General features: G+C 38.0%; 1 protein-coding gene across 1 annotated transcript; it reads right to left on the reverse strand.

Moving 5' to 3' along the window:
• Positions 1 to 407: 407 nt before the first annotated feature.
• On the reverse strand, positions 408 to 9883 carry LOC129264470 (uncharacterized). The gene is made up of 3 exons (XM_054902354.2): positions 9586 to 9883; positions 2962 to 3090; positions 408 to 2444 (listed from the first exon to the last, which is right to left on the reverse strand). Exons 1-3 carry the CDS (start codon positions 9640 to 9642, stop codon positions 2322 to 2324), a joined length of 309 nt encoding a protein of 102 aa, XP_054758329.1. The 5' UTR covers positions 9643 to 9883; the 3' UTR covers positions 408 to 2321.
• Positions 9884 to 15078: the final 5195 nt, after the last annotated feature.

Raw genomic sequence — 15078 nt, forward strand, 5'->3', positions numbered from 1 at the left:
TTGGGCAAAAAATAGTTTTTAGAGTCAACATCAGTTGGATTTTTATGTATTCATTTATTGTTTGAATTGTGTTGCACATTGTTGGGGGCTATTACAACCTTAGAATTCAAAGGACTTTACAGCAGCTCATAAAAGGCAGTCTTTTAGAATTATGGTGATGGCTACCTCATATTGTCCGAAAACAGACTCTTTAAATCATGAAGAGAACTTTTTCTATGTTAAATAATGTTGCCTCTTGATACGTCCTTGTCACATATATAAAATAAAGCTTTTTCTAAGCTATCCTAAAAAATGTTTATTTTTTAGATACAGTTTAAAGATTTTAACAGCACACCATTATGTTTACCTAACTTTTGAAAATACATGATGCAATGTTAGACACACACACTGAAAGAGAATCACATAACTTATATTTATAAACATTTACAATATTTAATTTTTTCCATATAGCTAACACTTGATGATCACATAATATATACTTTTCAAACATTTACAATAACATATTCATACACAGTAGTTTGGTAAGATACAGAAAACCCTTCTCATTTGTAGTACACTAACTTGAAAAAAACCCAATAACTTCAAGTAAATAAACTATTGGAGGAAAAAATGTGCAATTTCAGAGGTTTCTCAAAGTAGATCAAAATGGTATGTTGATCTCTTCTTTGCACATACAGGATATAAAAGCTATGTATTGTTATAATGCTTTTTCAATGTGCTATTAAGACATGCTGACTTGATTGCTCTTAAATAAAAGGACAAACTTAAATGCAAGTAGCCATTCATATATGAAGTTTTAAATGCTAGCTTAATTTATTTGAAACAAATGTCATAGACCAGTTTACTAACATATTTGAAATATATCTGTAATCTACTTATCAGACAGGTTTTTCTAAGATAAATCAAACTGTTGCCTTTGGATTACCCCACATAGCGCCAAATAATTTATGTAATCTATTTCCTGGTTTTTTTTTCATTCACAGTAAGGTTTATCATGTTCCCAAGAAAGGAATGTCTACGTCTAATAATCCTGAGTAATATATGTATTCTAATAAAGAAATTAAGAACAACAAATAACCATTTTCCATGTTGTGCATGCACTCCAACATCCTTGACAATCCGAAGAGTCACAATGAAGATTGCATTATAGTAAACTTCAAGGGTCTGCATTATAAAGTCTAGTTAAATTTGACTAAGACTGCTGAAATTCATGGAAACCAAAAATGTATTTTATTTTATATTCATGTTCCTTTATGTTTATAAGGGCCTTCTTTCCCCATGCTTGAATGGCTGATGGAAGCAATTATTCTACATGCAGTTTCTATTCCAAGACAGTAATGAATGACAATGAATAGCCAAATGTGCTGATAATTTGAACCTATACTGTTCAAGATTTGTTTCACATTTGGCTATTTATAGCTGAACCATAAGTTAGACAAAAGTTCAAGTAAATCTTACTTTACTATTAAATTGATGTAAAAACACATGATACAAGAAAAATTAATCCATAGATAGTTATCAGAATTACTGTGTTATTTACATGTACATCATGAAAAAAAAAATCATTAAATTACTAACAGCATAATGCAAATGACAACATACATTTTATTTACAATGTGCTGCCTGTACTGTAGCACAGGGTATATTTTGCGATACACTATTTAGTCTTCAAGTACCTGTACATGTAGCACGCCAACATTCAGTAGACCCACAGGACATTACATTTCTAAACAATAAAACTTGTACATTAAAACATGCATCATCTTTAAATGATATCAAATTCTGTTGCATTTTCATGCAGATTTAGGTGCAATGAATTTGGCCAAGACATAAAATGTACATAATGAAATCTATACATGTTGTTATACATGTATTAAAATGTACATGTATGCCATCTGAATATAACCATATGCCTTTATCATCTCAGGATGATTTTCAAAGGATGTAATCTAATGTGGGTTTGGGCACCACATTTATAGATGCTTGTTATTTGTAATCTTACCTTTTACTTTCTTTTTGTTAATAATTTTTTTTATGTGTATGAAAGAGCCATCAAGAGAGATCGGGTGAGGGGATAGTAAAGATGGCAATACTCACACACTAACAGTTTTGGGGCGGATCCAGCCGGATTGGATACAAGTTTAGGGCTGGCATTGTTTCTCACACAATACTCTGCTCTCTCTAAACTATTGTGTTTAATCTGACTGGATACTCTCCTGGTATGTACCTTAAAATATTCAAGAACTGAATCTACTTTACAAAAGGTTAAATATAAGTGAATTTATACATATTATTTATAAAGGAAATACAAATTATTCTGACTACATGGCATCTATTTTACTAGCAAATATTTGGAGCTGTTTGGCAACTTCTTTTGCTAGCTCATCCTTGCTGGCCTTGGGGTGTTTCTTGACATAGTCTACTATTGCACCAATTGTTTCCGCCTGTGAAGGAAGAGAGAAAAACATATCGAACATAACCATCCAATCAGGCATGGATGTACAGTAGTGAGACCTGTTTTTTAGCAATCAAATGTATCTCAAAGGACCACATAACTAGAGAAAACGACAAATTTGGTTTCCTTTGAAAAGTACATTGTATTCCTTAATCAATTGAAATATGTGGTCCAGGAACCCGTTCATAAAGACCACTTCTCTTGTCTTTCTTGGGTGGTCTTTATATAAGGTTTCTCTGTATAAAGCCAAAACTATTTGTACCGAGATATTATTTTGATAGCTTTTCCAGTGAAAAATGTAGAACAAGTCATTGTTTAATTTGAAATGAAGTTCAAATGGTTTATATTCCACATACTATTATCTTGGCATACATGTTTGATATCACAATCCCCTTTGAGTTGTATTACATATGTAGCCGGTGCTTTGACAAATTATAGCAATGTGATATGTCAAGTTTATTCAGATGCCTAAAACTATTTGTTTAAAAAATAAATTGTGTTCTTACCCGGTACGCTTCAATTTCATCCTGTCCGCTGAGTCTGTGCCACAGTTCATGTCCAACGCGAACGCCTGTGATGGTTTTGTACAGCGACTTTGCATCGTCTCCTTTATGTAGCCATGCTAGCAGACCAATCTAGTAAAGTTTATACCAAAAATAAATTAAAATTCATTTATTTTGCATCTCTTAAAAAAAAAACAGGGTACAATACATAGTGAGTTAATGCAATAGAGTAAAAACAACAATGACAGTTGTACAATTTAGACAAAAAATAACAAGAAAAAACATAATAATGAATGTAATGAATGGGATGTGCGGGAGTAACAAAAAGCAGTTGGCCTATCTAGGCTACTCCCTTTTTACATTCATTACTGATAATAAAACAAAACAATATCTTCCTATCAACTTTTTGAGATTGAAAACAAAGATCTCAAAATCAAACCAAATCAGTAGACTGGTAAAACAAAACAACAGCAATTAAACCAAATAATCAACAATAATGAAATAGAGGTCTAATTATTATTACAATGATAATTATTTATAATCAAGTTTCAAAATGTATTATTTGTTAAATAATAATTTTGATCTATAAATTGTTCTTCAAGACGGCATTTTGTAACATCGCTTATCGAAGCTACTGGAACAATCTTCCCGAGTCAGTGGTAACTGCACCTAGTCTAAATACATTTAAAAGAACATTGGACATTCATTGGTCCAATCTTCACTATGTAGCACGTGATCCAACTCTTTAGCGTACCCTCAAAGCTGTATCGTCTGTATTTCCCTAAGAAGAAGCGACCGGAAGACTTACAGGACTACCTTCTCTTCCGTATATTGCTGATGCTGATGCTACGTCAAAAAAGAAGCGGTTCAAGACTATTTTATATGCGGTGTTTACGAATGGATCGAGGGATCTACACGAGATCGGTCTGGTAAGAAACCTCTCATTTTTCATATCTATACTTTTCATATCTATACAAACAGATATTTTGCACCTTCATACACATTAGGCGTATGAAGGTGTGTAAAGTTAGATAAATACCATCCAACAAATTTACGTGATTTCTGACTTAAAAGATGGATTTCCTACTCCTACTAGGGAAATCCATGCGGGTGTATAATTAATAAGTCTCGTTTAGGCATGTTGGGGAGGGTGTCAAGGCTTCGTGTAGACCAAAAGCTTCAGTCTCTGTATTTTGGTTGTTCCGCTGAACTGCGTTGGCTCACTCACCAATACATAGACTGACGAGCTTGGAGGCCCGTACGTACAGACAACGTATTTTAGCAGTTACGTTAGATCTAACAGCGGAAACCCGATTTTCCCATCGTTTTTATGTACATAAAATGTCACATTATGAAAAAGAAATCACATCCATATTTACGAAAAAATGTTTAAAATTCAGAAATATCGTACCTTAGACCGCAGTTACTGCTAATTCCTTTCAAACGATGATCGAAACACCGTCATCTTCGATCCTTTCGTTGGTCAACGTAAGTTGCCATCTTGGACGAGACGTCATCATCCTTACAGACGTATTTACCAGTCGCTATATATCGCGATTTGTGCCGCTGCTTTGCGCTTGTACATGTAGATGTGCGTGCGTTCGGAACTTGTCGCTCGCATTGATTGGCCAAGATATCGAAAATTTAATCGGAAAGCCTTGATAAAAGCACAACTCGTTGACGGCTGCCATATTTTCCTCTCCGGCAGAAAATTAAAAAATAAGGAATAACTCATCGGTAACGTATATTTTCAATATTTTATAGATTTTACATCATATCAATAGAAAGATTAGACTTAGAGTCTAAAGAAAATAGTGGGCCTTCGTTCAAGATAATATAATGTCATTTAGAATCTAAAAGAAATGAAAAATCTGGACAAAACCCACCCTCCAAATTGTCGAGCCAGATTACACATGCAGGCTCGCACTAACACACTACCGTCGGTAAATGGAGATTATAGTAAAATGTCAGAAATTGTTGAATAAATCCCCAGAAACGACGGTTATTCCTGTCTAGGCTTCGTGATGAAAAAGCATATGTCATAATATAAAAAAAAACATCATTACAAAGTCCTCAAGGTAGTGGCAGCCTATGGTTACCTTCTGGGCTCCGGCCCGCATCGCGGACTGGAGCTCTCTGGCCGGGTTAACTGCACAACAGCAGCTAGGCCACCACCTCAGGTAAGCTTGTAACCGATTTTGCAATCGGCAACCGATTCCATTCGATTTCACCACAATCGGCAATCACTTGCCGATCTTCGATCATGCCCCTTGAAGGAAAAAATCGAAAATAAAAAATCGGCGTAGATCTGGTTACAGTGCGTGATCGCTCAGAACATATTTCAAGATTGTTTTTGAGGTGCTAGCTATTTAGAGGTCGCATTATTCAGGGAGAAAGTCGCGGTACCGGTATTATCTATGGCAATGTTTAAGGGAATAGATATCTTCTCTTCCAACTCATGGTGATAGCGGATGCCGCCGTGAACTTTGAAAGGTCGTATTACCGACGGAGCTCACTGCGTTACTCTCTTACATCGTTTATGATTATATACATTTTATTTTCAACCTCGTGGTGATAGCGGATGCCGTCGTGAACTTTGAAAGGTCGTATTACCGACGGAGCTCACTGCGCTACTCTCTTACCCCCTTTATAATGATATAAATCTTCTCTTCAACCTCGTGGTGATAGCGGACCCCGCCATTAACTTTTAAAGACTGTACTATTGACGGAGCTTATTGCGTTGCTCTCTTACATCGTTTATGATGATATTCATTTTATTTTCAACCTCGTGGTGATAGCGGAAGCCGCCGTGAACTTTGAAAGGTCATATTACCGACGGAGCTCACTGCGCTACTCTCTTACATCGTTTATAATGATATAAATCTTCTCTTCAACCTCGTGGTGATAGCGGACCCCGCCAGAAAATTTTAAAGACTGTACTATTGACGGAGCTTATTGCGTTACTCTCTTACATCATTTATGATGATATTCATTTTATTTTCAACCTCGTGGTGATAGCGGAAGCCGCCGTGAACTTTGAAAGGTCGTATTACCGACGGAGCTCACTGCGCTACTCTCTTACATCGTTTATAATGATATAAATCTTCTCTTCAACCTCGTGGTGATAGCGGACCCCGCCAGAAACTTTTAAAGACTGTACTATTGACGGAGCTTATTGCGTTACTCTCTTACATCGTTTATGATGATATACATTTTATTTTCAACCTCGTGGTGATAGCGGATGCCGCCGTGAACTTTGAAAGGTCGTACTATTGACGGAGCTCATTGCGTTACTCTCTTACATCGTTTATGATGATTTTTCATTTTATTTTCAACCTCGTGGTGATAGCAGACCCCGCCGTGAACTTTTAAAGATCGTGCTACTGACGGAGCTTATTGCGTTACTCTCTTACATCGTTTATAATGATATACATTTTATTTTCAACCTCGTGGTGATAGCGGATGCCGCCGTGAACTTTGAAAGGTCGTACTATTGACGGAGCCCATTGCGTTACTCTCTTACATCGTTTATGATGATTTACATTTTATTTTCAACCTCGTGGTGATAGCGGACCCCGCCGTGAACTTTTAAAGATCGTACTATTGACGGAGCTTATTGCGTTACTCTCTTACATCGTTTATGATGATTTTTCATTTTATTTTCAACCTCGTGGTGATAGCGGACCCCGCCGTGAACTTTTAAAGATCGTGCTACTGACGGAGCTTATTGCGTTACTCTCTTACATCGTTTATAATGATATACATTTTATTTTCAACCTCGTGGTGATAGCGGATGCCGCCGTGAACTTTGAAAGGTCGTACTATTGACGGAGCTCATTGCGTTACTCTCTTACATCGTTTATGATGATTTACATTTTATTTTCAACCTCGTGGTGATAGCGGACCCCGCCGTGAACTTTTAAATATCGTGCTACTGACGGAGCTTATTGCGTTACTCTCTTACATCGTTTATGATGATATTCATTTTATTTTCAACCTCGTGGTGATAGCGGAAGCCGCCGTGAACTTTGAAAGGTCGTATTACCGACGGAGCTCACTGCGCTAATCTCTTACATCGTTTATAATGATATACATTTTATTTTCAACCTCGTGGTGATAGCGGATGCCGCCGTGAACTTTGAAAGGTCGTACTATTGACGGAGCCCATTGCGTTACTCTCTTACATCGTTTATGATGATTTACATTTTATTTTCAACCTCGTGGTGATAGCGGACCCCGCCGTGAACTTTTAAAGATCGTACTATTGACGGAGCTTATTGCGTTACTCTCTTACATTGTTTATGATGATTTTTCATTTTATTTTCAACCTCGTGGTGATAGCGGACCCCGCCGTGACCTTTTAAAGATCGTGCTACTGACGGAGCTTCTTGCGTTACTCTCTTACATCGTTTATAATGATATACATTTTATTTTCAACCTCGTGGTGATAGCGGATGCCGCCGTGAACTTTGAAAGGTCGTACTATTGACGGAGCCCATTGCGTTACTCTCTTACATCGTTTATGATGATTTACATTTTATTTTCAACCTCGTGGTGATAGCGGACCCCGCCGTGAACTTTTAAAGATCGTGCTATTGACGGAGCTTATTGCGTTACTCTCTTACATCGTTTATGATGATATTCATTTTATTTTCAACCTCGTGGTGATAGCGGAAGCCGCCGTGAACTTTGAAAGGTCGTATTACCGACGGAGCTCACTGCGCTAATCTCTTACATCGTTTATAATGATATACATTTTATTTTCAACCTCGTGGTGATAGCGGATGCCGCCGTGAACTTTGAAAGGTCGTACTATTGACGGAGCCCATTGCGTTACTCTCTTACATCGTTTATGATGATTTACATTTTATTTTCAACCTCGTGGTGATAGCGGACCCCGCCGTGAACTTTTAAAGATCGTGCTACTGACGGAGCTCACTGCGCTACTCTCTTACCCCCTTTATGATGATAGACATCTTCTCTTCAACCTCGTGGTGATAGCGGACCCCGCCGTGAACTTCAAATTGATTTGAAAACGCTAGCTACCCAAAACATTTTAATAACATATTTCAAATCATCGTGTGTGCTTGCGTCGTCTACTTCATTTTAATTGCACTTGCGACTTTAAGATGATGCGTCGTAAGAGATCATTCCAATAATTCTAAATCGCTAGCACCTAAAAATACTTCTAAAAGATGTCCCGCCGATCGTTCATTAACCTGTGATCTATGAGAAATATTTTCATTTTATTTTCCTTTGCGCCTTTGCTCGGAAGATGCGTCTTTCGTTTATCTTTCTAATAAAAATCACTCGGTTTATTTTAAAGCAATAACACCTCAAAACCCCTGGCTTTAAAACATGTTCCAAACGATCGCGCATGTTGGCGACTTCCATTCCAATGCATTCGTCTTTGTGACTTTGTCAGGAAGATGCGCGCGACCGCGAACAACATTTTGATGTATTCCTTTGTTTTTAAACATCGCCGATTCGATTTTCGATTCGATTTCGATTTTAGAAGCTTAACTGCCGATCCGATTTTCGATCTGATTTTTGATCCGATTTACAACATTAACCTCAGGTGGTGTTCGTGCAGGCTCCACTCCACTTCACTACCGCTACACTACGCTCCACCTACCCGAACATCGGGACCGTGAACCATTTCGGATATACCGAGTCACAAAGGTGGGATGGCAATCATGATAATCATAAAAATTAAACAAAAAAAATATAACGAAAAAGATGATTGACTTAATAATATATCTTACTCTACATTCGTATTTCACTCCGTTTCCATCCTCCGGTTATCCTCAAAATTGGTGATTTTGGGCCAGTATCTTTCTCCTCACACGTATTATTCACAGCCGATTTCAAATCATGGCATGCGATCCCGATCGGTTTGACCTGCGACCGATCGCGATCGCATGCGATGATTTGAAATCGGCCGTGAATAATACGTGTGAGGAGAAAGATACTGGCCCAAAATCATCAATTTTGAGGATAACCGGAGGATGGACACGGAGTGAAATATTATGGGTGTAGAGTAAGATATTAAGTCATTCATATCGCTCGTTATATTTTTTTTGTTTAATTTTTACGATAACCATGATTGCTATCCCACCTTTTATGACTCGGAATATCCGATCAAGTTCACTGTCCCAATGTTTGGGTAGGTGGAGCGCACTCACACGTATTGCAAGGTTAGTGTTTGTATACTAACCTCGCACCACGAACCGTGTTTGGCAGTGGATTTCTGACTAAGTGGGTCGCGCGTGCTGGGATCTCACTTCTTGGCTTGGCCTGGGTCCACAACACACGACTTCTATGGCTTGAATTTTCTGTGCGCGGCGGCATGTAATGAACCCTTGGGTGGGTGGAGCTGGAGCGTAGCCGTAGTGTAGCGGTAGTGAAGTGGAGTGGAGCCTGCACGAACATCGCCTGAGGTGTTCTAGGCCACCAACTCACCAATGTTGCCGAAAGTTCCCGGGGAACGCACTGGTGGTGCTACTGCTAGCTATCTCCGACAGCTCAGCCACGCCCGCAAATTTGGTAAATGACTTTACATAAAGTAGCCTAGGCTATAGCCTACAGCAAATAATGTCATTAAAAAATTAATAATATCATACAAACCTGCTGAACTAAGTCTCCATTATCTAGACGGAACGACTTGGGTAACTCCATGATCATCAAGCAAATAAATACAACCTTAGTTTCAGTAGTTTGTCTGTCAGTTGATGTTTTTTTTCTATTTGTGTTCTTCAATTCGGTGGAGCTAAAAATAAAGATGACGACAGAAAAAACAGCTTTGCTAAGGTGTCTTTGAAAGCTGCTGCACTAGTTTTTCGTTTCCATCGATACTTTTACCATGGACCTTTGCTAGTAGGTCCATGCTTTTACGGCCAATTAATTAACTGCCCAATTATTGCGTGAAAATTCGAATTAATATCTCTGCATTTACATGAGCAGGGGCGGATGCAGGATTTTTGGTATGCCGGATTTTTTAAAAGGGGGTTACATTTTCCCGAGGAAAATTTTGAAAAAGCCAAAAAAAAAAAAAAAGGGAAGGGAAGGTTTTTGTTTTTCACCTACTGAAATTTTAGGTCTTTTCATCACGGGCCGGCTGTGACCCCCCCCCCCCCCTGGATCCGCCACTATACATGATCGAGGATATAAAAGAGCATGGCGTGTTAATGACCTGAAAAAACTTGCCAGGGGAGCGGCGAGTAATAATAAAATTTCAAAGAGGCCGCGATCAGCAAATTTGCCACTTGTAAAATGAAAATACAAATTTTGTGATATAGTTTAAATTAATAAATGAATACCATACTATATTTCACATTTTCCCTTCCCGCCTTGTTTCCTTTTCTGCTTCTTAATTTTTCTTGGTCGTTGAACTTGTGTTTATGGATTGGCAACTACTAAAGATCGGCGCATTTTTATTATTGCACTGCAAAAACTCCGGTGTTGATTTAACACCAGCCCGGAATCTACATCTGTCCACACCAGAGAAGTATTGAAATAACACGAGTTTGGAATTAAACCGCGATGCTGTTTTAATACTTATTGGTGTTGTATAAACACATATCTGGTGTTAGACCAAAACCAAACTGGTGTTGTTTTAGCACTTAATTCACTGCATGATGTGGACATATAGATTCCGGGCTGGTGTTAAATCAACACCGGAGTTTTTGCAGTGTGTTATCATTATTGTTACTACTCCTAAACTACTATACTATACTATAACAGTACTACTACTACTACTACTACTACTACTACTACTACTATACTACTACTACTACTACTACTACTATACTACTACTACTACTACTACTACTACTACTATACTACTACTACTATACTACTACTACTACTACTACTACTACTACTATTCTACTACTACTACTACTACTACTAGTACTCTACTACTACTACTGCTACTACTACTACTACTACTCACTACTACCATCATCATCGTAATCATACCACTTTCAGGACTTGGATTATTTTGACATTCTAATTGAACATAAATATAATATACAGGCGCGGATCCAGCCGTATAGGGAAGGGGCCCAAATTTGACCTGATTTTGGTGCCTCTGTATATTCTTTTCGAAAAATGGCGCCACTCGATATCCCTCCCTGCCAAGCAAACATAAGTGCCTTCAAATGCCGATGTTGAATTAGCTTATTTCATATTCACATTATAAAGGCAATTTAAGACCACTTTTATTTTAATGTGCTCATGAAGGAAAATAATCCATTAATTAATGTTATATATCACCTTTTTTAAATGAATGCCCTTGGGGTTTCTATTTCGTTTAACCTCTCACCATGCAGAGACTACTATAATTGTGTGAGCGGGAGCTGTATCTTATAGCCGTTTAGAATATAGCCTTAATTAATAATATTATTAATAACCCCTTGGGAATAATGCAATCTCGAAGGCAATCGACTAATCATGACAATCTCCTCATTCAGTGGTGTAGCTGGGGTTTGTTCAGCAGGGAACCACGAGGGGGGCCTTGTGAAATTTTGTAGGGGGCACCAAGAAAAAAAAGAAGAAGAAATTGGTGTGGGGGTATAGACCGGAGTTCAAGAAAATCTGTTCTAAAAATACAGTGAGGCATTTCACAAGGCCTAAATAAATAATGCGAACAGAAAGCGCGATCTGATTTTTTTATTTTCATGTATTTTATCCTGAAAGCTTAATTAGTTGTTATGATTAACACGATGCATATCTAATTTTTTTAATGAATGTGAGCGCGAAGCGCGAGCTGAATTTTATTTTATTTTAAATTTCCACAATAACAGCAAGTAAATACATATTTTACATCACAACATATTAATGGAAAAGATACAATTCAAAGTACATATAAAACAGTATTCGTGAAAACAGTACATTGATGATGATCAGACAACAAAAACACCCTTCAGTTAAATTTTTTCATTGTAACGATTAATTAAGTTTGAGTTTGCGTTTGAAAGTAAATAAGCTTGGTGAGTTCTTTATATACTCATCCAGAGAATAAATGAGGACCAGTGTAAATGAACAAAGAAAGGCAAAATGATGATATAATTGTCTTGTGGAATAGCTATGGAAATGATCATTTTTTGGTAATTAATAAACTTAGATGGGTTGGCAATTCACCGCGATTTAATCAGTACATAAAACAGCCAAGACGAAGGTGATATAAGTAATTTATTTTCAAAATTTTATTAGAATAAAAAAGCTCATCTGTGTGAGCTTAATCTTCGTGATTTAGAATTCGATCTTATCATACGCTTTTGAATTAGCAATAGTCTGTCCAAATAAATTCTAGAAGAGTTACTCCAATAATTATGAAATCAAGGGCATTTTCGGTTGTCAGGTTAGAATATCAAAAAAAATCTGCTCGCGCTTATCGTTCGCATAAAAACTGTCATGCATGACAGGATATACGTATATAACTAAACAATTGATGAGAGCGCGAAGCACCGAGCTGATTTTTTTTTTCAATTACCTAGCTGGCAACTGAAAACTTCAAGCATGTTTTAAAATAAACAAATTGTTAAGAGAATACGTAGGCCTATTTCACTAATAATGAGAATTCAAAGCAAGAGCTAAATATTTTAAGTTATCATGAACAGAATACATATCTAACGCCCATCTAACGATAAAATGCAATGCAATTCTTATGTGCATGCAAGTAAAAAAAAAACATACTCAGGAGCAGATCTAGCTTTCGCCAATGGGGGGGGGGGGGGGATTGGCAGAATAATATTTTCATTTACATTTTGCCCGAATGGCCGCCAAAAGCTTATTTTATTGATTGATTGATTTTTTTTTTTTTTTTGGGGGGGGGGTATTCCTCTCAAAAGACTGATGTTTTAACATCAGGGCCCTGTTGCATAAAAATTTATGTCATAATGACATAAATTTCGATCTTGACATAAAATCATGCATAGCTTATGCCGTTGACATAAATTCCGTTGCATAAAAATATATACCGTCCAGTAGGTTACAGCCCGATAGACCGCGGGTCCGATAGTCCGCGGGTCCGATAGACCGCGGGTCCGATAGACCGCGGGTCCGATAGTCCGGGGGTCCGATTGACCGCGGGTCCGATAGACCGCGGGTCCGATAGTCCGCGGGTCCGATAGACCGCGGGTCCGATAGTCCGCGGTGTGTGTAAAATTATGATCAGGATATAGTGAGATCCAATGTCATCAAGAGGTCAAAAGGCCAATGATACGAGTCCATGGGGTTCTATAACGATGACCCAACGGACAATCGCCCCCTGACATCTACTTCAAGGAAAATATTATCCCCATATTTTTATCGTCAGGGATTGTTACCCCCCCCCCGGAAATTTACCCTCTAGACGCCATACGGAGCCTCTAAAATGCCATCGACTTGACGACATGGCGAGATACTTTACCTTGCCTTGTCGACTAAATAAGCTTATTATGTCCACATGGCGCGATACGTTATCCTGCCAAGTCAGTCCACTTATAAAAAGTTATATGGCGAGATATTTTATCTTGCCATGCAAGTCGACTTAAATAAGTTACATGTCAACATGGCGATATATCGGGACTTGTACACTTCATATCTCGCCATGTGGACATATCGACTTGACAAGATAGAATATATAGCTATGTCGAAATAATAAGCGTATTAATTACTTAGGCGGTGGAAGCGGGGGGGGGGGGGACCTTTCCCCCATAAATTTGAGGTGGGGGACGGTCCCCCCTAGATTTTTAGTTGAGAACCCTTTTTTTGGTTGTCAATTTGTTTTCTACGTCCCCCCCCCCTAAATTGAGGTGGACCCCCACTAAAAAAATTTTGCCAACCCCCCCCCCTAATTTTGGTTGATAACCTTTTTTTTCTTGTCAAAACATTTTGGTGGTCCCTCCTATAAATTTTGGTTGATTTGCTTGTCAAATTTTTTACCTGTGTCCATCCCAAAATTTCAGGTGGACCCCCTATTTTTTTTTCTTCCGCCGCCAATGATTAATTAAGATATGGCAAGATAAAGTACCACGCCATGTCGTCACGTTGATGGCATTTTCAAGGCTCCGTACTAGGGGTAATTATCCAAGGTAATTCGACCTTTTTTTGGCGCCCATGTGTACTTTTCGAAAAATAGCGCCCACTCCCTCCCGGTCAGGATAACTTAAGTGCCTTAAATGGATTTTGAATTATCTTATAATCACATAAAAAAAAAAAAAAACCACTTTTTCATCTGTTCTTGAAAAAAAAAATCCATGAATATATAATGTAATATAAATGGGAGCGCGAAGCACGAGCGATTTTTTTTTTTTTTTTGGGGGGGTTCAATTTGGTTTAACTTGTAACCAGAGTAGGCCCTACTAGAATATTGTGTGAACGGGAGCTGTAGTTTCTGTCCTGTTGTTTTAGAATACCCTTCAATAACCTCTTGTGAATAATGCAATCTCGAAGCAATCGACAAATTCTCCTCATCAGCGGCGTATTTATTTAGCATGGGTGCACGGGGGGGGGGGGGTAGACGTTAAAGAAAATCTGAGATTTCATTCTTAAAAACACATTGAGGTATCTCACAAGGCCTAAATAAATAATGAGAACGCGAAGCGCGATCTGATTTTTTTTATAGATTTTTCATGTATTATATCCTGAAAGCCTAAGTCAGGGGTGGACCCAGCTTCCGCCAATAGGGGGAGGGGTCATATTTCACCCATATTTTCCCCGATCGGCCGCTCAAAGTTGATTTTTGTTGTTGTTTCTTTAAAGGGGTTGTCCCAGTGCCGTAATGAGCCAACAATTTCGAGGGGGCTCGATATGGTGTATCGCATAAACTTAATAAGCAGTTGCCAGTGAGCGAAGCGAGCAAGCAAATATGATGACATTTTAATTACAAAACTACAAGGTTGTGATAGATTTTGACATAATATTTGGAAAATAATATTATATTTCATCCTAATCCCTTTCCTTTTCTCTCTATATTTGCTTAGTCTTGATTCTCTCTTTTTTTTTGGGGGGGGGGTGGGCAAAACGCCCATGTCCTAACAGTCATTTCCTAGCTTTACTTTATATAATCTCTTAAGCCCTATGTAATCTAAAGATGAAATTTCATGTATTTTGTCCTGAAAATTGAACATTTTG

Source organism: Lytechinus pictus, chromosome 7 (genome assembly GCF_037042905.1).
Source record: "Lytechinus pictus isolate F3 Inbred chromosome 7, Lp3.0, whole genome shotgun sequence".
Classification (NCBI taxonomy): Eukaryota; Metazoa; Echinodermata; class Echinoidea; order Temnopleuroida; family Toxopneustidae; genus Lytechinus; species Lytechinus pictus.

Coding starts and splice junctions, on each gene's coding strand:
- LOC129264470 (XM_054902354.2), bottom strand. CDS start 9,642: ATGATCATGGAGTTACCCAAGTCGTTCCGTCTAGATAATGGAGACTTA. Junction 3,091..9,585: donor ATGGAGACTTAGTTCAGCAG/GTTTGTATGATA, acceptor AAACTTTACTAG/ATTGGTCTGCTAGCATGGCT. Junction 2,445..2,961: donor ATGAAATTGAAGCGTACCGG/GTAAGAACACAA, acceptor CTTCCTTCACAG/GCGGAAACAATTGGTGCAAT.